Source organism: Ursus americanus, chromosome 24, assembly GCF_024610735.1.
Source record: "Ursus americanus isolate L20-20 chromosome 24, mUrsAme1.1.p, whole genome shotgun sequence".
NCBI classification, from domain to species: Eukaryota; Metazoa; Chordata; class Mammalia; order Carnivora; family Ursidae; genus Ursus; species Ursus americanus.
In genome coordinates this window covers 37,447,461-37,472,520 of record NC_142150.1, presented here as the reverse complement: position 1 = coordinate 37,472,520, position 25,060 = coordinate 37,447,461, and the positions used below count along the sequence as shown (strand labels likewise).

General features: G+C 58.3%; 1 protein-coding gene across 2 annotated transcripts; it reads left to right on the top strand.

The window, feature by feature from the left end:
• Positions 1–25,001, top strand: VWCE (von Willebrand factor C and EGF domains). 2 transcript variants are annotated; one of them, XM_087854933.1, is made up of 20 exons: positions 1–719; positions 3,180–3,274; positions 3,398–3,487; positions 3,824–3,952; positions 6,110–6,226; positions 8,357–8,473; positions 9,371–9,499; positions 10,330–10,763; positions 10,846–10,939; positions 12,158–12,240; positions 13,615–13,702; positions 14,930–15,015; positions 16,290–16,407; positions 16,910–16,975; positions 18,274–18,366; positions 19,379–19,461; positions 20,549–20,639; positions 20,722–20,804; positions 21,113–21,203; positions 23,997–25,001. In XM_087854933.1, exons 1-20 carry the CDS (start codon positions 610–612, stop codon positions 24,596–24,598), a joined length of 2,799 nt encoding a protein of 932 aa, XP_087711059.1. In that variant the 5' UTR covers positions 1–609; the 3' UTR covers positions 24,599–25,001. The 2 variants fall into 2 exon arrangements, with proteins under 2 accessions (XP_087711059.1, XP_045642752.1); XM_045786796.2 differs by having other exon boundaries at positions 16,910–16,995; positions 18,270–18,366.
• Positions 25,002–25,060: the final 59 nt, after the last annotated feature.

Below are 25,060 nucleotides of genomic sequence, written 5' to 3'. Positions count from 1 at the left end.
AGGTGGATCCACTGACCCGCACACCCAGGACTGGTGTGCAGACCTGCTGGCAGGCAGGGAGCTGGCCTACAACTGCCCGGCAGCGAAAGGACCCAGCGTCCCACCTTCTCCGGACAACACTGGCAACTCCGGCTCCCCCGAGACCAGCAATGCCCCAGGCGCACGGCCTCCAGCGCCAGCCTTGCTGCGGGAGTCTCTTTCCTCCCCGGGCCTCAGTCTGACGCCCACAGCCCTTCGCAGGAAGCCGACTCCCAAACCCGGGCAGGGGGTGTGGGCCGGAGCTGAAACCCCGCCCCCAGGGGTCCCTGATCTTTGCCCCCGCCCCGGGCTCCGCGCCTCCCCGAGAGGCCACTGGCCGGCGGGCGGCGCTGCCTTTTGTGTGTTTCGCTCCGAGGTGGCAGAGACCCCTCAGCCGTCCCGCGCGTCCCCTCGCGGCCCCCGGCCCCTCCTCTCCGAGTCCCCAGCCCCCCTGCTCGGCTCCGCGTGCCAGCTCGGGGCTCGCTGGTTCGCTCCCCGCGGCGCCAGGAGGAGGGGCGAGGGCCGGCAGCCCCCTCCCCCGCGCGCGGCGCCGGAGCCCAGCGGAGCCGGGGGGACCCGCCGCCGCCGGTCATGTGGGCCGGACTGCTCCTCCGGGCCGCCTGCGTCGCGCTCCTCCTGCCGGGGGCCCCGGCCCGCGGCTACACCGGGAGGAAGCCGCCCGGGCATTTCGCCGCCGAGAGGTAAGCGCCTCGCGCCCCTCCTCTGTCCCGCCGCGGGGGCTCTCCCGGCGTGGGGCAGAGGGGCTCCCGGGAGCCGCCGGCAGCCGCGGGTCGGGGCTCCCCTCCGCGGCGCTGTCCGCGCGCGGGCGCAGCCCAGGGGGTCTGGACAAAGGGACAGCAGCCTGTTCTCTGGGCGGGAGCCAGTCCTGCGCCCCTGGAGGGGGCTGTCCTGGCAAGGACCGGGGGTGGGGTGGGGAGGGAGATCCAGGCGCTGGGTGAGCCCCTCTGAGTCTGCCCTGGGGCGCGGACCCCTGGCGAGGGCAGCCCGGGACGTGCCACCTGGTCTCCGGAGTGGCTGGCCGTCGCTGGCGAACGGGCCTCCCCGGCCGCGCCGGCCGCTCTGGGGCTGGGGGCTTCCCCTGCTTCCAGGCTGCACGCTCGCCGTGGACCTTGGAACCGCCGGGCTCTCCCCGGGTTACGTTTCGGTTTCCGCCTGTGTGTGCGCGCGCGGGCGGGGGTGGGGTTTTTGCCCCTTTGCTCTCTCCCGATTGATGCCACCCTCCCCTCGAGTCTCCTCCTGGCCTCCGGGCCGCCGCGGGCTGAGCGCGTGTGTGCGTGATGCTCCGAGCGAGGGAACACGGTGTCAGCGGGCGGTCTGGCCCGCGGCCACCGCCTCGGGGGGCGCGCAGGGGGGCGGCCCCGCCAGGCTCGCAGCTCGCACGTGCGTTCCGCAGCCACCGCCAGTTCCTGCCCAGATGGGCCCGGCCCCGCGGCGCTCCACAGCCTTCCAGCCACCTGTCTCCCCGTCACCGCCCGCCCGAGGAGGCTCCTGGGGGCGCTCGGCCCCCGCCCACCTGAGGGTGCGGCTCCACCAGCCTCCGGGACATCCTTCCGTCTGCCGCTTTGGGGGCCCCCCAGTCCCTTTCAGAGCCCCGGCTGAGGAGCAGGAGCTGCCGGCTCCTCTTTCCCGGGCTGCTGCCATAATCGCTCTCTGGCTGGGGCAGCGGGTGAGACAGCCCTGCCAGCACCTCCCACCCCCCAGGGTCCCGCTTCTTTGCTTCTTCTGTGATGACTTCAGAGAAGGAAAAGTCTCTGAGGCTCCAGGCCCAGTTTGCTGCAGATGGTTCCGTGCTGCCATGTGCCCGGAGTTCTCTTTCCAGAGTACTTGTCCCGTTTGACAGCTCTCCCCACGTGGAGTGAGTCTGCCTTTGCCATCCTTGTCCTCCAGTGCCTGCTGCCGCCCTGGCACCTGGGGGGTGCTCCGTACACGGCCTGACCTGACCAGCAGAATGTTCCCCGCAGCCTCTGAGCAGGGCGAGAGCACGACTGGGGAGGGTTTTCTTGTCCCTCTCCCGTTGTGCCAGGATTCCCAGTTGAAACCGGGCTGGACAGCCCATCACCGAACTAGGTCACCGTCCCCGACCCCCTCCGGGACCCTGCACCTGCTGCTCCCTCTGCCTGGAGCATCCTCTCCCCTCCTCCACTCCCACAGCTTGCTCCTTCTCTTGCCTGTCTCAGCCTAGACCCTGGCCTTCCAGGAAATCTCCCCGGACCCTCCTCGGGACTCCAAGGCCTGTCCCATGGTGGCACTGGTCACACTATTTTGTTATCACCTGGTTCTTTGCCCAGCGTCCCTAGAAGGTGGGGAAAGTGGCTCCTTCATGGCCGTACTGCCACGCCTCACCCAGTGGCAGGCACACTGGCTCCCCTTTACTGGCACCCCCCCCCCCCAACCACAGCGAGGTCACCTGCGGAATGACATCTCTGGCTCCTCTAGGGCTGCCCTCCTCCTTTGTCTCTTCTGCTGGCTTCCTTTCTCAACCTTTCCCTCAAAGCCCTTTAGTGAGCACCTACTATGTGCCAGGGATTGCTCTTGACACTGGGGGGGGGGCCAAAAAAGATGAAGCCCTGGTCCTCAGAGAATGAGAGGGGAGACAGACAATGAACGAATCAACAAATAGATAATTTAATATCCTAAGAAGTCAGTGTTAAGAACAAGAATAAAGCAAGATAAGGGTGGGTAAGGTGGATCTCTCTGCGAAGGTGCAAGCAGAGAGAGATCTGGGTAAAGGAGGGAGTGAGCTGGGTACGTTTCTGAGGAAGGACCTTCCTGATAGAGGGAACTGCAAGTGCAAAGGCCCTGTGGCAGCCGTGCCTGGGGCTCTTCATCCATTGCCGTCTTTCCCCCTCAGTGCTGAGGCCCCTCTGAGGTTCCCCCCCACTCCTCCAGCCACTCTGCTCTGAGTTCATGTGGCAGGTCTCTGTAGGAGGCTGTTGTCTGTTCTCTCACACCTTTGTCTTTGTCCTGCCTCCAGGGGGAACTGGGTCATTTTTCTTTGGGAACTTCCCACTGCCCCTCTGGTGGGTTTCAAGAACTGTTTGTTGACTGACTTACTGACTGGCTGGGAGGCTTGCACTGCATGGCAGACCAGTCCCTCGCCCAGAGCAGAAATGTGGAAAGTGCGCTCTGCTCTCTTCTAGACGCCGGCTGGGCCCCCACGTCTGCCTCTCAGGCTTCGGGAGTGGCTGCTGCCCTGGCTGGGCCCCCTCCATGGGCAGTGGGCACTGCACCCTGCGTAAGTGCCTGTCCCCGTGCCCCAGACACCCTCCCCAGCAGGGCACTCGCTCCCTGGGCTGGCCTAAGTAGGGCGGATTGGGGGCCCCAGCCCCCACTCCCTCACCTGCATTTCTCCTCTCAGCCCTCTGCTCCTTTGGCTGCGGGAGTGGCATCTGCATTGCTCCCAACGTCTGCTCCTGCCAGGACGGAGAGCAAGGAGCCACCTGCCCAGGTAACCGGGGGTGGACCACAGCTGATGGGAAGAATTCTTTCAGCACTGAGACTATGTGCCAGGCTCGGGGCTTGTGTCTTACTTAGAATATCATCTTCCAGTAACCCATTTAGGTATGCCTTCTCATCCCCAGTTTACAGATGAGGAAACTGAGGCACAGAAGTTAGTGGCTCGCCCAGGGTTACCTGGCTAGGAAGGGGCAGAGCTGGATTTAAGCTCCAGCCTCTTTGCCTCCAGAGCCACTTTCCCAACAGAATTTAGGAGGAGCCCCGGTGAGCGGGGGGGCAGCCGGCACTGCGGTGTGCTGTGTGTTCACGGGTGTGGTGCCTGTTCTAGAAGCCCACGGACCCTGTGGAGAGTACGGCTGTGACCTCACCTGTAACCATGGTGGCTGTCAGGAGGTGGCCCGAGTGTGCCCTGTGGGCTTCTCCATGACAGAGACGGCTGTCGGCATCAGGTGTACAGGTGAGAGAACTGGGCGAATTGGGGGGCGGGGGGGGGGAATTCTGTCTCCTCGGTCCTTCCTGCCAGGAAGTCTCCAGAGAGATGCAGGCCAGGCCCAGCAAGGCCGAGGCAAATACGAGAAATGGGTCCCTTCTGCTATGAGCACCTCTTATGGGCCAGGCATTGAGCCTAGGGGCTGCAGTGACGAGTGGTGGCTTGGTCCCTGCTTCTGAACAGGGGAAGGGGAGACAAGTCAGGATAACCACGGTCCCATCCAAGTGCCCCGAACCGGGCCCACAGAGGCGGGTTAACCACGGAAGTCTTCCTTGGGATCGTGCTGTTTGAAAAATGAGGAAAGCCAACCTCAATAACTATTTTGTAAAAGTGCTATGTGTGTGTGATTCTAAAAAGTTCTTACAGGCAAAGTCTGTTCCCTTCCTCAGAGACAGCCACTGGGACCAGTTTCTTGCGTATCTTTCCACAGAGCTGAAAGAAAGCCTTTTTTTTTTTTTTTTTTTTGAGTTTTGGCTTTGTAAAAATGGTGTTTCTTCCCCAAATATGAAAGTAAAAAAGAACTTATTTTGGAACATTTGGAAAGTAAAAGAAGGGTAGAAGATGAAAACAAACATGTCCCCAAAGTCCCCACCCAGAGATATTTGTTACTAAAAATGATGTTTCTTCTGCCCTTTTCCCTGGAAGCGCATGTGTTTGTGTGTGTACCTGTGTGTGTGTGTGTGTGTGTTAGGTGTGCATATCTGTGTGTTTTGCAAATTGGCCTCATACCTCATGTCGCGTTTCTGTTCATTCTCTTTCTCACTGCGTACCGTGGGTGGGGAATAGTCCTTACAACAGGATTTCTAGCGGCCGCGTCTGTGGCCGCGGTAACGCGCTGTCCCCCTCACATAGGTGGTCCGCAGTGTTTCACTACCGTAAGTCACGCGGCAGTAAAGAGGCTTCTCGTTGGCCTCTCATTATTCGCAGAAGGAGAACCATTGGGTCAAGGGTCTCCCTGAGGAGTTTTGGTGCTCGGGGCTCATTGCAACACCCTCTTCGGGAAGGCTGAAGCAATTCATCCTCCCTTGAATGTTTCCTGGAGAGCACTTTCTGCACACACTTCTCGTTGCGGAGGCAAACCGGAACTCGGAGCAGCCAGAGAACAGTGTCAAAGCTAGCACCGGGCAGGGGGGCACGGGCCACCACCACAAGGGATCCCGGTGGGATGGGGTGAGTCAGGGTGGGCTTCCTGGAGGCAGCGGATGTGGTCCCGACTGTGGGGAGAGCAAGTAGGGAAAATGGAGGTATCCAGCGGCCACAGGGTCAGGGGGCGGGAGACTGGAATGCAGACTGCAGTGGGCAGCCCAGATCATGTAGGTCCTCGAGAGCTGCCGTGGTTCTTAGAGAAGGGATGCCCCGAAGCCAGGGTGGGGAGTTCTGTCCCCCCAGTGCCCCTCACCCCACAGGCCTGAACTTCCCCAAAGGACGACTTGGATCCAGTCACCCTGCCCTGGGCAGGAGCCTCAACCCACTGCTCCAGCCTCCCGTTGCCCCGGCTGGAACCTGAGCTCCCGGCCAGCCTAAGCTCCTCAGGCTGTCTCTGCTCATGGCCCTCCTCCTCCTGCTGCCTCCTGGTCCTCTGCCCATCTGTCCTCCAGGCATTCCCTGGTGGGGCACGTATCCCCCAGCCGGGCGCTGGCCTCGTGGGCATGGGGTGGCATGGCTTTCAATGTCACCGGCTGGAGAGTCTGTGCCATGTCTTCGCCACCTTTGTGTCCGCAGCGGCCCGCCTTCCAGATCTGCTGCATACAGGCGGTGCTCAATAAGCACATAATGGAATTGAATCAGCCTTCCTGCTCACTCTCCCCTGCTCTGTTAGGGTGGCCCTGTGGTGGGGCCATTGGAGATGGTTCTGTCACAGCCATCCTCTCTGTCCTCTGGTCTGCGTGGGTCACCAAGAAGGAACCTGGCCCCTCGGCTTCTGCTCTCTGGTGGTTCCCTCTTGGCCGATGACTTTCCTGGTGGTACCTGGTCTTTCTTCCTCCGGTGTGTCGGGTTGGGGGGTGGGGAGGTGGTTTCCACCCTGCTGAGGGCAGGGGACAGCATCCCCGTGGGACCGATTTTTTCCCCTGCACCCGACCAACGTGCAGAGTGGTCTGTGCAAGCAGGTTTTCTCTCTTCCAGACATCGATGAGTGCCTCAGCTCCTCTTGCGAGGGCCAGTGCGTGAACACGGAAGGCGGGTTTGTGTGCGAGTGTGGGCCAGGCATGCAGCTGGCTGCCGACCGCCACAGCTGCCAAGGTGAGCGGCCCAGGGACAGGGAATGATGAGGCTGTTGCCACTGCGGCCGGGCTCTGAGTCGAAGGCTAACCCTGGTACCCCCCCCCCCCCCGCCCCCAGCTCAATGTGTGCGCTCAGGGTGTTACTGCATTTCATGGTCCCCTGAAGGAGGCCCAGTTATCATCCCTGCTGTACGGATGGGGAAATTGAGGCTCACCCAAGGCCATTCCAGCAGGAGGCGCTGGAGTCAGCTCGAATCCTGGCATGTCTAGGGCCCCTGCGCTGAACTGGCTTTGCAGGGAGGTGGATAGTTCTGGAGACACCTAAGGGAGAGCCAGGGGCAGGACGGAGGAAGCCACTGAGTGAGGGAGGGCCGTGGAGAGGCCTGCCTGCTGTGGGCCTTCACCCACTGCTTTCATTAGCTCCACCTGCCCTGGTGGATGGCGCCCCGGCTGCCCTATCTGGTGGGGAGGGGCAGAAGGAGGTTGGGGTGAGGGTTAAGGGCTGGGGGAGCCTGGGGAAGAGAAGGAGTCTGCTCCTGAGTGAGCAGGATGAGGGAGATCTTTTAACATAATTCCCCTTCCTTGAAGATGCTTTTAGTTACAGAAGGAAGCGTTCTGTCTTAAGCAAGGCAGCTAAGGCAAAAGACCCCCTGTGACACTGTGGTATTATTTTCTACTGTTTGAAGTGGTCATAAATTGTAAAATAAGTTTTCGAAGTTGCTACCTGCAGAGCCTCTCTGCCACTCCTGCACTCTGCTCTCCCTCGGGAATAGCCCTGATGTCTTAGTCTGCTCGGGCTGCTGTAACAAAATCCCCCGGACTGGGCCATTTATGCAACAGAATCTATTCTCAGGGTTCTGGAGGCCGGGAAGCCCGAGGTCAAGGTGCCAGCCCGTTCACTTTCGGGTGAGGGCCCTTCCTGGCTTGTAGACAGTCTCCTTGCTGTCTGCTCCCGGGGACAGAGAGCAAGCTCTGATGGCCGTTCTTATAAGGGCACAGCTCCCATCATGAGGGAACCCCCTTCACGACCTCATCTAAACCCAATCACCACCCGAAGGCCTCACCTCCAAATCCCACCACATTAGGGGTTAGGACTTGAACCCGTGCATCTGGGGGAACACAGCTCACCCGAGCACCTGGTTATTGCTCTGAAGGGTGCCCTCCGGGCCTGTCCCCACGACGTGCACGGAGATAGCATGAGCGGCTAACAGGTGCAGAGCTGGATTCCAGCCTCACGCTGAACGCTTGACATGCATTTTCTCATTTCTTTCTCATAATGATCCTGTGAGGCTGGCACTGTTTATTTGCATTTTCCTGATAGGAACACTGAGGCTTAAAGAAATTAAGTAACTTGCCCGAGATCATGTTAGCGCTGAGATTTGAGCCTCTGCTTGCTTGTTCCTCTCGGCAATCTGTCTTGAAGATCTCTCCACGTCAGGGTAAATGCACCCGCCTTGCTTTTTTTAACTGCCGCCTGGGGCTCTGCAGGGCCACCCTCCCACAGGGGACTGACTCTTCTCTTATTGATGGACATATACATGATTTCCAGTTTTTCCCGATTTCAAACAATGGCACGGGGAAGCTTTGATAGAGGAGGTGCTATAGAAGCTGAGTTTTGAGGTATGAGTAGGAGTTTTCCCCCAGACAAGATGGACGGGGGTTCCAGGCAGACAGAAGAACATGGGAAAGAGGGAGGCCCATAAGAACATGGTGCATCTGGAAGGTGGCAGAACAAAGGCGAGGGACAGGGAAGGAGGTGGGAAAGGCCACCCAGGGCTTGTGAGCTGTGATGCGGCATCGGTGCCCATGGGAGCAGGGAGTGGCCCGGATGTTTGGTCAGAATATCCCGGACACTGTAGCAGAAGGCTTGGGAGGAGCACAGGGAGACGCACCAGGCCATTGCTCTTCTCCAGACCAGAGGCAAAGGTGGCCCAGGCTGGGGCAGGGCAGTGAGGATGGAGAGAAGAGGGCTGGTCCAGGGAGGATGTCGTTGACAGGCTGAATGTGGGTGGTGAGAAAGAGAGGGGTTAGGGCGGTCTCCCAGGGCCCTGAGTGGGGGAGGGAAGGACAATGGGAGAGGAAGAGGGGAGCACACAGTTCTGACACTCCACGGGGAAATGAGCTGCAGCCTTGCCCTGGTCCCTTGCAGACACTGACGAATGCCTCGGGACCCCCTGTCAGCAGAGGTGCAAAAACAGCATAGGCAGCTACAGGTGTTCCTGTAGACCCGGCTTCCATCTCCATGGCAACCGGCACTCCTGTGTAGGTAAGGTGGGGGGACCCTGTCGTCTTCACACTTAGGCTGCCCATCAGGAAGATGGACAGGGCGAGCCTAGGGACAGGGAAAGGCCAGCGGTCCCGACCTCCTGGCCGCCCGGAGCCTGTAAGCACTTGAGCCTTTGCTCAGAGCCTGCCTTTCCCTGGGGTTGGCGTGGCTCCTCATGGAAGACCCCGTCTTGGACTTTCCCTGGCCACATGCCACTTTCATCCTGTTATGTTTCTCTTCCACCCTTCTCCCAGATACACCCCAAGGATTCCTCTCTGCTCACCCATTTTCTTGGCTGCCTTTGCTCCCCTTGGTAAATAAAGCATGTTATGTCTTGGTTCCTCTGGTTTAGAAGGAGACCCCTGTTTTCTCAGCCCATTAGCAGAAATTTCCAGAAAGGGATTGGCATGTTTGGCTTAAGCTTGGCTCATGGGTTGAAGGTGGGGTCCCATGGGCCTGAAAACAGACCTTGTTCTGGTGGAGTTGGTATTTGTCCCAAAGCCTACCTTGAGCAGTGCCATAATTCCTGAGACTCTTTTTCAGAAGGGGCCACACCATCCCCCACCCACACGTGGGAAGGTAGAAGGTTTGGAGATGAGATTCCCAGCGGGGCTCATCCCCACTAGCCAGGGCGGAACCATCGCTGCGTAGTGCTGGGGGATGAGTCACTGGTGCATCCATTAAATGCCAACCGGATGTATGAACCTTCCTAGGGGACTAGCAGTAGATTTCAGCCCCACTCCTAGACATCTGAGTCACGTCCCTCACCCTGAGGCAGGGATGGACCCTATAAGAACACAGCAAGGGGACTGCCCCAGCCTTCTGGGCTCAGGGTTGGAGGAAGAAGGGGTCAGTCGCCCCCACAAGGCAGCTGTTGGCAGCGAGGCTCTCCTACAGATGTAAACGAGTGTCGGAGGCCACTGGAGAGGCGAGTCTGTCACCACTCCTGCCATAACACCGTGGGCAGCTTCCTGTGCACATGCCGACCTGGCTTCAGGCTGCGAGCTGACCGCGTGTCCTGTGAAGGTGAGCAGTGAGCCACCAGCCCTGCCGTCGGGGACCCGGGCCCCGCCCTAACACTCGGCCCCACCCCGTCCCCCCGTTCACCCAGACCCCCACCCCTTCCCCACCCAGATGCCATTCTCGGCACGCCAAGGCCCCGCCCCTTCACCATCCAGGCCCCGCCCCCGCCCGGCCCCGCCCCCGCCCTCCTGGTCTTGGGCCTTCTTCCTTTTCCATCTACTCTTTTTCAGTTCATCTTGTTATTTCCAACTCTTCACTTTCTTTCTCACTTACCTTTTCCACTTCTCATCCATTTGTCCCTTGTCATTTTACTGTTTGCCTAACCCCTTTTGTTTTCTTGCAAGTGGTAAAAGGGAAAAACAAGTGATAGAGGAGCCTGTGACAGGAGTCCCAGGACCCTGGGCTCCCAGGGTCACTTTGGGCAATGTGCTGTCAGCTCACTCTGCCTTACTTCAGCAGTGTGCTTGTCAGCATGCGTGTAAGGTCATCTGAGTACGGAGCATGCTCTCTCTAGCCCACGGCCAGCTCTCCCTGCGTTGTTCCTGCATCCCGAGCCTCAGCATCCCGTCCTGGGAAGCCACATCTCGGTGGGGGAGCAGGGGACCCAGCCCCAACCTGTCACTTGGGCCTGCTCCTTCCATCCACCTCGGGTGATCATCGCTGCAGCCCCCAGGGTCTTGGGTCGAACTGGTGGTATTAGACTTGTTTTGCTGATGAAGAAACTGGTCCAGAGACGTTCCGTGACTGGTGGTCGGGGAGCTGCATTCAAGTCCCCCAATCTTGCCTTCTGCCCCCCACTGCCTTCCTCAAGAGACCTTGTGCTTCCGTTTCAGCCTACCCGAAAGCCGTGCTGGCCCCGTCCGCCATCCTGCAGCCCCTGCAGCACCCGCCCAAGATGCTACTGCGGCTCCCGGAGGCGGGTCGGCCTGCCCTCTCCCCCGGACACAGTCCTCCGTCTGGGGCCCCGGGGCTCCCCACTGGGGTCAGGACCACCAGCCTGCCATCTCCCACCCCTGTACCAGCCACATCCTTGCCCTCTGCCCCAACTCGGCTGCTGGCCACCCTGGTGGCTACCCCTGTGCCTAGTGCCTCCCTCTTGGGGACGCTTGGACCTCCCACACAACTACAGGAGGTGACCCCGTCCTTGCCCAGGGGCCCAGTGGCCACACAGATGGCACCAGGGTCCCCTGCCTGCTGGCACCGGGGAGCCATGTATGAATCAGGGAGCCGCTGGACAGAGCCTGGGTGTTCCCAGTGCTGGTGCCAGGTAGGTGGGAGGGATCCTGGGGGCTGCCCCGGTCTGGTGTCCGGGGCCTTGTGATGGCTGGAACTCCTGCTTCTGCTTCCAGAGTGGGGAGGTGACCTGTGAAAAGGTGACGTGTGAAGCTGCTTGTTCCCACCCGATTCCCTCCGAAGATGGGGGGTGCTGCCCATCGTGTACAGGTGGGAGCTGGTCTGGGGAAGGCTGTGAGTTCCCCACATGGGCCTACTTCTGCCCTTCCCCAGCCCTTCTGCAGCTGAAAGGCTGTTCTCCAACTTTGGGTTACATTAGAATCACTTGAAGGGTAATTCCTGGGTCTCATTTATCAGGTGTGGGCGGGGCCTGGGAATTTGCTTTTCTAACCAGATCCAGGGTTATGCTGCTGGACCGGAAACCACACTTTGCGAACCACTGGTCTCTGCTGTGGTAGCCCTCAGGGGGAGATTTTCCTCTTCTGGGGATCCTTTTTGAGCATTCATTCATTCATTCATTCATTCAGTGAGTTTCTCCAGATCTACCCAGTAGTCCCCCTCCCCTGCCCCAGCTCCCCTCCTACAGCCAGAGGAGTAATCCTTTGTAAATTCTGTCCCCTTTCCAATTTACTCCCATAACCTGCTTACAGTTTTTTATTTGCCTCCCCTTGTTGTTAGGATACAGACCCTAAATCTTCACGAGTCCTTTGACAGAGCTTCTCAAAACTCACTCTGCATGGGGATCCCTGGGGTCTTGTTAAAACACAGCTTCTCATTCCGTAGATCTGGGGAGGGGCCTGAACTTCCGTGTTCCTTGAAGTTCTGGCAATGAGATGCTGGGGCTGCGGCGCTTGGAGCAGCGGGCAAGACATCTTCCGGAGGGTTAGAATGAGAATAGACTTAGCGGTTTCTTCCTGATAATCGTGACCTTTTACCATGTTCCTGCTGTACACGGAGCCCTGAATGTGAATGGCTGAGCACCTTATATGAGAGGCTGTGGATCCTTCCAGGCCCCTGCAGGGCACATGGTGGTGTCCCCATTTTACAGTAAAGACAACCGAGTCCATAGAGGTTAAGTGACATATCCACAGTCACTTAGGTAACTGAACTGACAGACCCAGTTTTTGAACCCAGGGCTGCCTGGCTGCCTCTCCTGCCTTACAGGAATAAAATGCCATGTTCTCAATAGAGTTGGGGTTTACAGACATGAATGGAACCCTCCTGGGCCATCTCCTGTGGGTGTCTCCTGCTTACTTCTCCAGGGGTCCTAGGACCGCCCAGTTCTGGGTACCTGGATCTGCCACTCCTGGGGCATCCTGGCCGGTGAGAGAAGGTTCCAGGTACATTACGCCTGGAAAAGTAATGAGACCTCAAGCTTCCTCCACTTTGAAGAGGTCTGATGCCTCCACTCCTGTTTGTCTTTCAAAGGCTGTTTTCACAGTGGCGTCATCCGAGCCGAAGGGGAGGTGTTTTCGCCTCCCAGCGAGAACTGCACTGTCTGTGTCTGCCTGGTGAGCACCACAAGGGCCCCAAAGCCTCGTGGCTGTTTTCCTAACCTTTGGGGGTTTTAGAGGAAGAGGGAAAGATCGGATGTTAAAGGGTGAGCTTGTCAAACGGAGGAAGAGGTCCCAGGGTGTGGATTTTGGTCAGAACCTGTCGAATATCAAGGCGCGGGGGTCTGTGGGGTCGAGGAGCCTTCTGCTGAGCCAGCAGGCAAACAGGGTCCATCTGTCTAGGAAGGGGAGGGGATGGAACTCCCTCGGAAACTTCCCACCAGGGAGGCTGTTTTCCTCTCCAGGCAAAATATTTGCCAGTACAATAAAGGTATCCGCATTTGGGAAGGAGGAGGCGTACTACCAGACGCGGCTTGCTAGGAGTATTATTTTGCTGTAGGCCAATGCGCTTCTCTAAGAATAGTTATTAAGCACCTACTGTGTTCTGGAAACAGCCAGGTGCTGTCACACAGATTTGATTAAGAGCACTCCGTGCGTACCAGGCTCGGGGCTTGGGGCTCTTCTGTCGCCTCACCCAAGGCTCCTGGCAGCTCGTCTGTCCCTGTTCTACAGATGAAAAGACCGAGGCATGAGCTGGGATTTGAGCCTAAGTCCCGCCGTGTCCATGGCCTGGGCTCTGCCCACCGCCCCTCACTGCCACCCTCTGACCATCACTGGCCTGGCGGTGAAGGGTGGCGGCCACCGTGGAAGGGGGGCGGGGCATGGAGACAGCTAGCGCCACCAGCTGCCCCTGTGTGCCACGCACCTGCAGTGGCCGAGCACTTTTGTGGACATATTGTGGCACGAATCCTCAGAATCCCGGATGCAGGTGCCATTTCCAGCTCATCTCACAGGCAGGGAGACCGAGGCTCAGCGGGCTGATGTAGGTTGGCCAAAGTCACGTGGCTCATTCGTGGAGGAGCAAACACTACCTACTTCTCAGCTCCGGCTGGCTCCAGAGGCGGATTTTTGTTTTTGTTTCTGTTCTTTGCCTTAACTTCAAATTTTGAAGTTTTAAGTTAATTCTTTCAGTTAATCCTCAAGTTTTAAGTTAATTCTTTGAATCGCTGGTAGAGTCACCTGGTTCAAAACTCACGTGCACAGAAGGTCTCTCTGGGGGTGTAACCCCTGTTTGCCTCTTCTTGGCATCCTTCCAGAGCTTCTGTATGCTGTGGGAGGATGTCCTCGGCACACCCTAGTAAACGCCAGAACCTGGGTCCCCGCACGCTGTCCCTGTTGTCACCGTGGTGGCATTCAGAGGTCTTGGATGGCTTACTATAGGAGGCTTTGGTGTTAGACAGGGGTGGCATGAAATAGGGAGTGAGCTGGGGGCTCCAGGGTCTGGTCCTTCTCCTCTCTGCCCCCACCCAGCACCCTCTCTCCCCTCCTCAGGCTGGAAATGTGTCCTGCATCTCCCCCGAGTGTCCTCCTGGCCCCTGTCAGACCTCCCTGAAGTCAGACTGCTGTACTTGCGTTCCAGGTCAGTGACTCTTTGGGGATCGGGTGTGGGAGGGTTAGCTTTTTTGTGTGTTTTTGGGAGCAGGGTGAGTGGAGCAGAGGACGGAGATTGATTTTGGCTTCAGAAACTCAGATCAAGTGGAGCACTTCACAGTGCCGGTTTAATTGGGGACCTACTATGTGCACAGTGGTTCGCATGCTAGACTGGGCTCCCCGCCCAGCTGGCCCCTTACCTCAGGAGGCGCCTTCAAGACAGCCAGGAAAGGGTGTGAGTCCACACTTGGCATGGCTCTGTCTTGAGACTGGGAGGGCGTCTCCCCTTCCCCACTAATGAGTTGGTCCTTTGTTAAAAATGTGGTTCTCTTTTCCTGGGATGACCTCATCATCATCACGAATGTTCCCTGACGGCTCTGTGCTGTTGCTTGCCAGCCCTTGATCTCATTGAATCCGTGTGTCTCAGCCTTGAGGGAGTACTATTCATAGCCCCATTTTATAGATGACAAAACCGAGGCTCACCAAGGTCATCACTGCCCAGAGAAATATAACCACTTAATACAAGAACAGAACTGGAAATCAAGCCTACCTGATTGCAAAGCTGGTGTTCTTTAAAAAAATGTTTTTCTTTACTTTTAAGTATTGGTTTTAGTTAAGACATTTTTGAATAGGTATACTGCCTATGAAGTAGTAACCGTTACCATCTTTTATCAACCCCATTCTGCAGATGGGAAGACTGAGGCTTAGAGAAATTAAGGAAGTTGCCCCAAATCCCTCCCTAGTGAGTTGCATAGCTGGGATTTGAATCCAGGGCAGTCTGACTAAGCCACGTGAGCCTGGGCCAGCTTGCGGGCTGTTTTATTGGTGGGGGGATCCTCAAATGAGAGGTTTTCATGGACTCCTCCTGGTCTCTAGGGGATGGCTTCGGTCCCAGACCTGGTCTTAGGTATCTGGGGCAGTCTCTTTTCATTTCTGCTCTTCCGTTACTCTTTAGTGATTCAGGGAGTCCCCTCCCTTTTTGGTTAAGGATCCTAGTTTACATGTGATTCATTCTCATTCTCCATCAGTTTTTAAGCAACAGCTTAGTTTTTGTCAAGGTTTAGAGGGGAGTGGTTGCTCCCTGAGCGTGGCGTGTGCTATGGAGCTTGGTGTGAGTGTGTTAGCTTCCCGAGGTCCCCCCGACCCACTGTTGCCCTTTCTCTTTAGCTGCCCCAGCCCAAAGACCTTGAGCTGCCTCTCCCTTTCTCCTCTGCAGCGAGATGCTATTTCCACGGCCGGTGGTACGCAGACGGGGCTGTGTTCAGTGGGGGTGGTGACGAGTGTACCACCTGCGTCTGCCAGGTAGGTGGGTGCGGGAGAGAGGGCCGGCCACAGGGCTTCCCTGGCATGCCTTGACTGGGAGAATAGGAGCTGCCGTGCAGCAAAAGGGACACTGAGGCAGCAAAGGCATGATGGGCACCTGCATTCACCGAGGGCTCCCCACAGTCTCCTTGAAGCTCACCCTTCAATAGAGCTCTTTATAGAGCACCTGCTGTGTGCCTGGAGCAATGCTGAGTGCTGGGGACACAGCTAAGCACAGGACAGCCCCCGTCCCCTCCTTCAGGGGGCCCACAGCCTAGGTGGGCCTTGGGCAGGTGACTAGGGCTCCTGACCGGAGGGGAAGGCTTCTTGGAGGGAGGGGTGAGGTCTGAGGGGTGAGGGACGAATCAGAAGAGGATCCAACGCAGATGTGGCTGGCAGAGGGCCCTGCCTGAGCAGATGGCAGGAGGCGAGAGCGCACGGCCTGTTGTCGGGGCCTGAAGATGTCCCTTCTGGCTGGGGTGCAGAATGTGGGAGACTGGAGTCAGGCAGGAGAAGAGGCTGCAGACAGGGATGGTGCTTGGGTTGGGGTCCAGTCTGAGAAGCGGAGCCTGGGGCAGGATTCTTGCGTAAGCGATTTTCCGAAGATTCTCAGGAGAAGCCAGCCAGGGAAGCAGGACAGGCAGGGGAAGGAGCCAGGTGACCACTGGGTCTCATGCTGATCCCTCGCTGGGTATCGGTCATGGTATGCATTCTTTCGGCTCCCGGGGAGTGGAGTGGAGAGGTACCTGGAGGGCCCGTCCCCTGTCAGCCAAGGGCAGTACTTAGGGGAAGGGGTCTTGGGGAGGAGGGGGCCCCATGGCCTCTGCCTCAGACTCAGTCATGAAGGGCTTTGCCAGCCAGGCTGAGGGCTCTGGGCTTGGCAGTGCTGTTGATGGGTTTTAGTTTTGGAGCCATGCGATCCCATTGGTGCACGAGAACTTTCTCTGGCCGCAGAGTGAGGGCAGACTGGAGTGAGAGCAGCAGGCTGTTGCTGAAGTGAGGGGAAGAGGTGCTGGGGCTGCAGCCGGGGCAGGCAGGGACCCCCAGCCCAATAGCCAGGACATCCCAGAACACGCTCCCAGCCTCCCCCTACACTTCCTGCCCCCCTCCCCCCAACTCTCCCTCCTCCTACTCCTCCCACTCCTCCCACTCCTTGGAGATTCTTTGTCACTTTTAGGAGGTTGACAACAGCCTGCCAGCCTCCTCTGTAGCTTTCAGGTGGCCCAAGGCTGGGGAGCTGCCATCACTGGCCTGTGCCCTTGGTTCTCTTCCAGAATGGGGAGGTGGAATGTTCCTTCACACCCTGTCCAGAGCTGGACTGCCCCCGAGAGGAGTGGTGGCTGGGCCCTGGACAGTGCTGTTTCACCTGCCGGGAGCCCACACCCATGACAGGTGAGGGCCCCCAGCCCTGCATGCCCGCGTTCTGCCCCACATGGGGGCCTGGATGCCCTGCAGGCCTGAGACTGCGCCTCACCTGCCGAGACCGTGTGTGTGTGCGAGTGTGCCTGTGTGTGAGCGTACATCCACGCGTGTGTGAGGCATCTGCGCGTGTAGGTCTCTGTGAGTGTGCGTGCTTGTGCGAGCGTGCCTGTGTGTGAGTGTGTGCATTTACGGGTTCGGGGGTAAGCGTCTGTTTGCATGAGGCTGCCCGTGCGGACCAGGCACGTGTTTGGAGGGAAAACCCACTGAACGAGGGAGCTGGACTGGCAGCTGCGGGCAGCCGCTGGGTCCAGCAGGTGGTGGAATGGACACTCGGGGGGACCGTCTGCGCGGCACGAGTGAGCGGAGGCGTCTGTCCTTGGGTGGGGGGCACGCTGTAGGTCGGGCAGGCGTTCAGGGCCCTCCTTGGGGCTCGTGCCCACCCGTGCTTTCTCCCTCGCTGTCTCCTGTCCAGGCTGCTCTCTCGACGACAACGGGGTCGAGTTTCCGATCGGACAGATCTGGTCTCCCGGTGACCCCTGTGAGTTATGCATCTGCCAGGTGAATGGCCACCTGCACGCCTTCAGCTGCTCCCCCGGCTGCCCCTGCCTCGCCCCGAGCAGCCCCCTCGGCCCTGCCCCGGCCCTCCTGGCCAGGCTTCCCTGCCGCTCCGTAGCTGGGCCACCTCAGCCCACCCTCTGTCCCCCTCCTGTGCCGGCAGCTTCCATGTGTGCAGAATGGGGGTATGGCCTGCTGCCTGGGAGGAGGCCGGGGTCCCAGGAGCAGGATTTCCCGGGCACAGATAACCGAAGAAGGGGGATGGCCTGAGGCTTCATGGTTCGGGCCTTTCCTGCGAAACTGCAGGGTTTCCTTCTCGAACCTAAATCTCTGACCTCGGCTGGTCGGAAACAGATAAGGAGAAGGTGCGAGAGTCTTAGAGTCAGATCAGCCCAGAGGCAGACAAACACTCTCGTTTCGGCTCATTCTTTAAGCTCACGTTGGCTTTCCTTTCTGCCTTAGAGGAGCTTGTAGTCCCTGGGAGCTTAGAGCTTAATTTCTCAAAAATGAGGCCCATGCCCCAGTGGTGCGTGTGACACACGCAGAGTCTCCGGGCTGCTCAGACCTCTGGATTCAGAATCTGCATTTTAATCCCCTGGTTTCTGGTGTGCGCGCTGGCGTGTGAGAGACACAGCCTTCAAGTGTCTCGGACGCATGGTTAGGGAAAAAGCCTTAGACCCTTGCAAAACTTGGAAACATTCCATCGGAATTACAGTGGGGAGGAGGACACATCCGCTGCCTTTCCCCTTTATGACGGATCCAGGGCACTCGTCGTATGAGAAAGCAACACAAAAGCTTCATCAACATTCAGGGTCTTAGAGGGGAAAAAAAAAAGAAACCATATGTGGCGCTTTTGTCTTCTGAAATAGACATTTCCGGTGGAATAGTTTTCTATAAAAATAGGATTTTATTGTACTCCATAGGTTTGGGGTGAGCGAGGGTTCCAGGGAAAAGCTGAGAGAAGAATTTGGATGGGGTGGTGGTGAGCTTTGGCTGCGGCTGGAGAGGGACAGGAAGCCACGGACACCAAAGCCCCTCTCTGACCTTCCTCCTCCTTAGATCGGGAAGGCTCACACCCCCTTTCCCCAGTAGCCGGTCCTCTTTGTGGGGGACCTGCCACCTCCCAGCGGCATCGGGGTGCCCTTTGGGCAAGCCTCGGCCAGTTTGCAGCACTGCCCTTCCTTGGGGGACTGGCGGTGCTGGGAGGGTGGAGCGGGGCGGGGAGGCGGGGCCCGGTGTTACAGGTGGGGTCTTGGTGAAGTCCTTCCTTCCTTCAGGCAGACGGCTCAGTGAGCTGCAAGAGGACGGACTGCGTGGACTCCTGCCCTCACCCAATTCGGATCCCTGGACAGTGCTGCCCGGACTGTTCTGCAGGTAATTTCCTGCTTGGGGGGCTACACAGCACCCCCTGCTCCCCTTGGCGGGGTCCTTGACTCCCGCCCCCTGCATCTGGGCTCACCCTGCACCAGGTTCCTCCTGACAAAGGACGGACCGCGTGGGCTCCATGCCCGCGGCCGCACGGGGCAAGCCCATTGCACAGATGAGGGACCCGGGCTTCGGAGGCACAAAGCAGTCTGCCCGAGGCAGGCCCTGTGTGGGTGCTGGAAGCAGATAGATATGCTGAGCTTACAGCCTGGATGGGGTGACCAAGGAAACACACCTATGAAACAATTAGGGAACAGTGAGAGAACATACCGATGCTACTTAATTTTTTTTATATTGATGTGCCCCTTTTGCATGATTTCAAAAGTAATATTTTATTGAAGTACATATGGAAAGCAAAAATAAAAACAATTAAAAAGGGCCCCTTCTCACTTTTAGCCTCATGGTTTTGTTTTTCTAATCTCTTTTCATGAAGTAAGTCTCTATGTCCCATGTCTGTAACATGTATCTATATCTAACATTTCCCTGTTGTCCTCTCACCTGTTTTCATACTTCCTAGGATGTGATAAATGTCATCAAGGCGGCAGCACTCAGATCGGGCCTGAGCGGGCTTGGGGAAGCCAAGGGGAGAGGTGTGGGGGAATGTTCTGGAAGGTGGGGACTGGCTGAGTGGGTTGGGGGGGAAGAGCAGAGAGGATGGCTGTGGTGCCTGGGCCAGTCCCTCTGGCCTGATCCTGCCCAGAGAGGGGCAGAGGAGGAGACGCTCCCTTCCCTGGAAGTGGAGACACTCTGATCCCTCTGCTAAATCTAGTGCAGAAAAAAAGAGGCCGCACCCAATCCAGACCTGTGTCTTATCCCTTCCCCAGACCCCAGGGTGACTGCCTGGGGAGGCAATTGGCCTGACCTTTGCTACCCAGAAAACTCTCGGACCTTCGCCCTTGGCAGGAGCCCGGTTGCCGGCCACACGCCCGGCCGGCGCTCACCCCCGCGCTCTCTCTGGTAGGCTGTACGTACACGGGCAGAAGCTTCTACAACAACCAGACCTTCCCGTCCGTGCTGGACCCGTGTCTGAGCTGCATCTGCCTGGTACGGACCACCCGGCCCTGACCCCCCGTCTGTGGAAACTCCCCAGGGACTGACACACCAGCTCCTGGACCTTGGAGGCACCATCCAGAGCCTTCCATGAGAAAGGTCACTCTGGGTCACGGTGAAAGGTGGCTCCCTCCAGCCCTACCCAGGGCCAGAGAAATCTTTTTAAGCCTGCCCGGCGAACAGTCCTCTGCTTCTGGGTGACCAGGGGGCGTCTGGGGGGCTCCTTAGAGTATAACGCGTGGGCGCTCCCTGAGGGCGCAGGGGAGGGACTCGACCCGGACGCTCGGAGCTGCGGTCTTCCATAGACTCCCGTTACGGAGCTCTTGCTGTGTGCCCGTCTGGCTCTCGGCCCTCTCCTTGCATGAGCCCAATTAAATCTCCGGGAGAACCTGGTGAGGTGGGAACACCGTCATCGCCATCTGTGGGTCAGAAAAATGAGGCACAGAGAGACGAAGTCCTTCTTCCCTCAAGCTCCTACGGGAGTCAGCCCAAGTGGCAAGAGTCGGATCCCGGTTTTCTGAGTCTCTGCCCCAGGAAGTGCGCTTTGCCCCCAAGCCAGACTGCCTCAGTCTGAAAAAGCGTGTGGGATTGTTCGTGTCATGTAGGGTTGGGAGGATGGGGGGAAGGCCTTCCTGCTCGTGCTGCTGGAAACGTTCGACACCAGTGACGCTCCTTTGCTGGCAGTGGGTGAGGGCGCGGCGTGGAAAGGGACAGGGTCTGCAGGATCAGAGGAACGCAGGGCGAACATCTCGGCCTCTGAGAGGCCCTGCTCATTCACGTGCTTCGCGGAGCTCCGGGCTTCTGGGTCCTTCTCTCTCCTTGGTTTTTGGTGCTCCCCTTTCCTGGGTACTTCGTGGGTTCGTTCTGCTGGGGCCTGTTGACAGAGGGGCTGCGTGAACGAGGCCAGGCCCTTGGCTTTGTGGGGCTTGCGTTCTGTCAGGAAGACAGACTCTGACTGAGTGAATGAACCTCTCCCCGCGCCACGGGGCTCCGATGGGCACTCGGGGGCTCTGTGGCCGTCCTTCCCAAGGGTCCCGGCGGCCGAGAACAAAGGGCCTCGTGTGTTTTCTGTGTCGTGCAGCTGGGCTCCGTGGCCTGCTCCCCCGTGGACTGCCCCATCACCTGCACCTACCCTTTCCACCCCGACGGGGAGTGCTGCCCGGTGTGCAGAGGTGAGTGGGGGAGCCCCCGCCACACGTCCGAGGCTCCCGGGGAGGGCTTGGCTCTCACGCCCGGTCTCCTCTGTCCCTGCAGACTGTAACTACGAGGGAAGGAAGGTGGTGAACGGCCAGGTGTTCACCTTGGACGATGAGCCCTGTACCCAGTGCACGTGCCAGGTAAGCTGGGCCTGGGGACTCAGGAGCGTCCCAGCCAGGGGACTGCTGTTTGCCTTTTGTCCCTTTGCGAAACTCCGAGGCCCCTGAACCCACGGGAGCCCATCTTCCTCCTGCCTTCCCAACTTTAAATAGCAGCCGGAATACCTTGGATTTGATGGTATCCTCCCTCTTTGTGGGCTCCTGAAAGCGGCCTGGCGCGTCAGCCTCTGTCCCAGAGTCTCTTTGTGGGTGGAGGAGGCATGTGGGGGCGCTGTTCTGGGAGGGGAGATGATCTGGCCTTCCTCACGTGTGTCCTTGTGCTTCCCCAGCTGGGAGAGGTGAGCTGTGAGGAGGTCCCCTGCCCGCCGGCCTGCTCCGACCCCTCTGGGCCCCCCGGGGACTGCTGTTCCTCTTGCTCAGGTAAGCGGGCCTCTGCATCCTGCCGCTTCTCCACTGTCTTTCTGCCCTTTGTCCTTCTTCCCAGAAACCTAGAACTTGGAAAGGGCTGGATGTGCGAAGTCCAGGCTCAGAGAGGGAATGTGTCTTGCCTGAGGTCACACAGCCAGCATGTGGCGAGGACAAGCCTGTTCCCCGGACTTGCTCAGCCTCACCCAGCGTTCCTTATGCCGCACCGTGACCTGTGTGTTGTTTCGCTGTTCCTTTCCCTTATTACCTCCTTTCCTGATCTCTTCTGCTTTTTTCCTTTTTTTAAAAAAATTGCAATTTAGGAAGTGAATGACTTTGTGGAAGAGTAATGGCTAATTTGAGGTGAATACTCCTTAGGCGCTGGGCTCCTTTTCACAAGGAGCTAAGTGGAGATAAGTCCCGTTATCATCTCTGTCTTCCCGGTGAGGAAACGGAGGCACAGAGAGGTGAAGTGAGGTGGTCAAGGTCACACAGCTGATGGGCAGTAGAGCCGGGATTTGAGCCCCGAGCTGGTGCCTTTTGCTCCTTCATCGTCTCGACCCCTGACCATCATCTTCATCTTGTCTTTCTCCATCGTGAGTGTCCATCCATCCGTGAATCTTTTGGCAAAGGTAGAAATAGGACGCGGACAACCTGCTGGGACGTGTGGTTTCGAAGTACTGACGTGGTCCACGGCTGGCCGTTGTCAAAAGCTTCCGGACAGCCTGGTTCGCTCACCGCTGACTTTCACGCTGACATTTAGGCAGTTTCTTGCTTCTTCTTCTTTTTCTTTCCACCCATCATGGATCTACCGTGAGAAATCTTGGGTCAGACAACTTATTTTTCAATTTTTGTGGGTTGTGTTGGGGCCCTGTGGTTAGCAGGTGGCGTACTGGGTTGTGGGGCGTTGGGAGCCCTGTGGGACCTCCTGCGGCAGGACAGCACGTCACCAGATGGGGGTCCTCACCCAACAGGGGTCCTCGAGAAACAGGAAACTCACCATGATGCGGCTGCCTTCCCCCAGTCCCACCAACTCTACGTTCTGTGTCTTGAATTCAATTTTTCTGATTGAACATGGCCATAAAGTGACTTCAATGTGGCTACTTTATGCTTCTTTTTTTTTTTAAAGATTTTATTTATTTATTTGAGAGAGAGGGAGAGAGAGAGCACAAGCAGGGGGAGGGGCAGGGGGAGAGGGGGAAGCAGGCTCCCCGCTGAGCAGGGAGCCCGACTTGGGACTCGATCCCAGGACCCCAGGATCATGACCTGAGCTGAAGTCAGACACTTAACCAACTGAGCCACCCAGGTTCCCCTACTTTATGTTTTTTAAACTTCGAAGAAGACAGTGAATTTTTCTACTGATTTGTGGCCTGGATTTCCTCTTGGATAAAATACATGTTTAACTCCTTCGGCCTTGGGCAGGGGATCCTCCATATTTAGGGTCACTCTTCGGGTCCGAGGCCGAAGAAGAGCTGCCGTCAGGGCTGGTGGGGCTGGAAGCCGCCTGAGCCCCTACAGCCCTGTTGTCGAGAATCGTCGAGCCCTTTGTAGATGTTGCTTCACTCAAACCACCACAAACTCCTCAGCAGACCATTATTCCCCCTGCTGTCCGGAGAGTAATCGTTAGCTAAGATGGCCGCGTACGGAGCATGTGACCTGGGTGACCTCATTTATTTGCTCCCGGGAATGTGGGAGTGTGGCTGATCAGATCTCCATTCTGCAGACGGGCAAACGGAGGCTCAGGCAAGTTCGGTTTCTCTTAAGGCTGCGCTCGAGTTGGTGGCTCTGGGCTCAGCCCAGGTCTCTCTGATCCCTTCCCCCCGGGCTCTGCGGCCTCCAGATGGGGCAACGGAGGCCCAGGAGGTGAGGCGCAGAGCCCGGCCCCTTCTCCTGGAACACACTGCTTCTGCGACGTTCGCCACGCGCCTCTTCCTAACAAGAGCTCCATACAAGGAGAAACCACTTCTTGTTGCAGTGGAATATGAATTGGTTCCTTTTGATCCTTCATAAAAGTCACAGTTTCCGTGCGGTGTAATTCACATACCGGACAAGTCACACAGCCAAGCGTACAATCCAGTCCCCTCAGGCTTCTCAGAGTTGTGTGACCGTCCTCCCGGCGATTTTCTAAATACAGTCATTCCAGGCTTTTGGGCCTGGCAGCACCTGTCTCTCCTGAGCATAGCTTTCTCCAGCGTTCTTCCTTCTTGTGCTCCTTCCTGCCCCGTGTTCTCTTTGCCTACCCTCTTCCTTCGCTTGTTCTCCTTCCATATACCAAGCCCTTATGATGTGCCGGGCTCCAGGCTGAGATTTTTAAAAAAAGTTTTTTTTCAATAGACTTTATTTTTTTAGAGCAGTTCTAGGTTCCCAGCAAAACTGAGCGGAGATAGAGCCTCCCCATCTCGACGGCCTACGCCAGACGGTACATCTGGTACCGTCAATGCGCCTCCCGCCCTCACACGTGGTTATCAGCTGCCGTCCGTGGTTGACATCTGGGTTTGGGCTGGGATTTCTCACGCACCGTTCATTCCGTCCTCAGAGTGGCCCTGTAAGTCGTTCGGAGGCCCATTTTACAGAAGCCCCATGGAGTTACGGGCCTTGTACAAGGTCACACAGCCAGTGCCTGGCAGAGTGACTTTGGCGGACTGCCTCCCTCTGCTCGTGGTTCCTGTTTGGTCTCCCCCTGGAGGCAGCGCCCAGCGGGGCCTTCCCAGGAGTGAGAGGCCTCTGTGCCCCGCACGGCTCGTCCCAGAGCCGCCTCGGCCGTCTGGGAGAACCACAGTGCATCTTGTTTCCTCCACCTCTCTCTAGATGGCGCAGAGAGGAAGGCAGTGGAGGTCGGCAAGGTGGCTCGGAGCCCCCGTGGAGATGCTGAGGCCCCCGTGAACTGTAGTTCCTGTCCAGACCCCCCGGCAGCGTGGCCTCGGAAGCCTGCGCCCCATGTCCTCCAGCGCCTCCTCAGAACGAACCTGTCTTACATGCAGACTTTACCTGCGAGCCCCTCGGGAGCGCAGGCCTCACCCTCACCCCCTTTGGGGCCTGGGGGCACATTCCCAGGGGAGCCCGGGGCCTCCCAGCGCTCAGCAGGGCCTCCGATCCCTCCAGGAGCCTCCACTCTACCTCCAGTCTCTCCCGGAGCTCCTGGGCCTCCTGTTACTCCAGAGCCCTCAGCCTCAGCCTCTCGGGCCCAGACAGCGACCAGAAGGCCTTCTTCACCTGCCATCGTCCTGACTGAAGCTTCAGCCCATTCTATGACGGCCCCCGGCCCCTCAGAGACCCCCGCCACCCTCCTCAGGCCTCGCAGACTCTCTCCCGCCACCTCCAGACTTGCTGCAGCCCTCGCAGCCTTGGCCAGCTCCAGCCCCCAGGGGCCCGCTGCGGGGACCTCGAAGGAGGAAGAGTCCACTGGGTAAGCAGGCCTCCAGGTCAGGGCCGTGCCCGGGAGACGCCCGACAGAGAAAACAGCCAGCGGCCCTGGGCGCTGGCAGGGAGGCTCTGGGGCGAATGAGGCTGGTGACGTCGACCCTCACTTCTGTAGGGCTCCTGGAGGACTGGAAAGTCCTCAGGGCCCCAGGCAGCCTTGTCCCCAAGAAGCATGTGGAATGTGCTGTGAGAACAGGTAGTCGGCACTCTCCATGGTCAGTATCCTCCTTGGACGCCACAGCCGGCCTGTCTTCTGCGGAAGGTTGGGGCTGCTGAGCTCCCCGCTCTGGAGAAGAGTCGGAGAGAGCCCAGGATTCCCCTGGGCTTGTGCCACCAGCGGTCCCGCATCCCTCCCTGAGGTCTCCTGATTAAAGGCTGTCTCCGTCTCCCCCAGACTGCCCTGCTCCTTCACTTCTCGCCTTTGGAAAGGTGGGGAGACGTCACTCCAAGCC

Excerpts from the sequence above, each read along its gene's own strand:
- VWCE (XM_045786796.2), top strand. The coding sequence starts at position 610 with ATGTGGGCCGGACTGCTCCTCCGGGCCGCCTGCGTCGCGCTCCTCCTG. Across the intron at positions 10,764-10,845 it reads GTTCCCAGTGCTGGTGCCAG|AGTGGGGAGGTGACCTGTGA; the intron begins GTAGGTGGGAGG and ends TTCTGCTTCCAG. Across the intron at positions 21,204-23,996 it reads CTGCTGTTCCTCTTGCTCAG|ATGGCGCAGAGAGGAAGGCA; the intron begins GTAAGCGGGCCT and ends ACCTCTCTCTAG.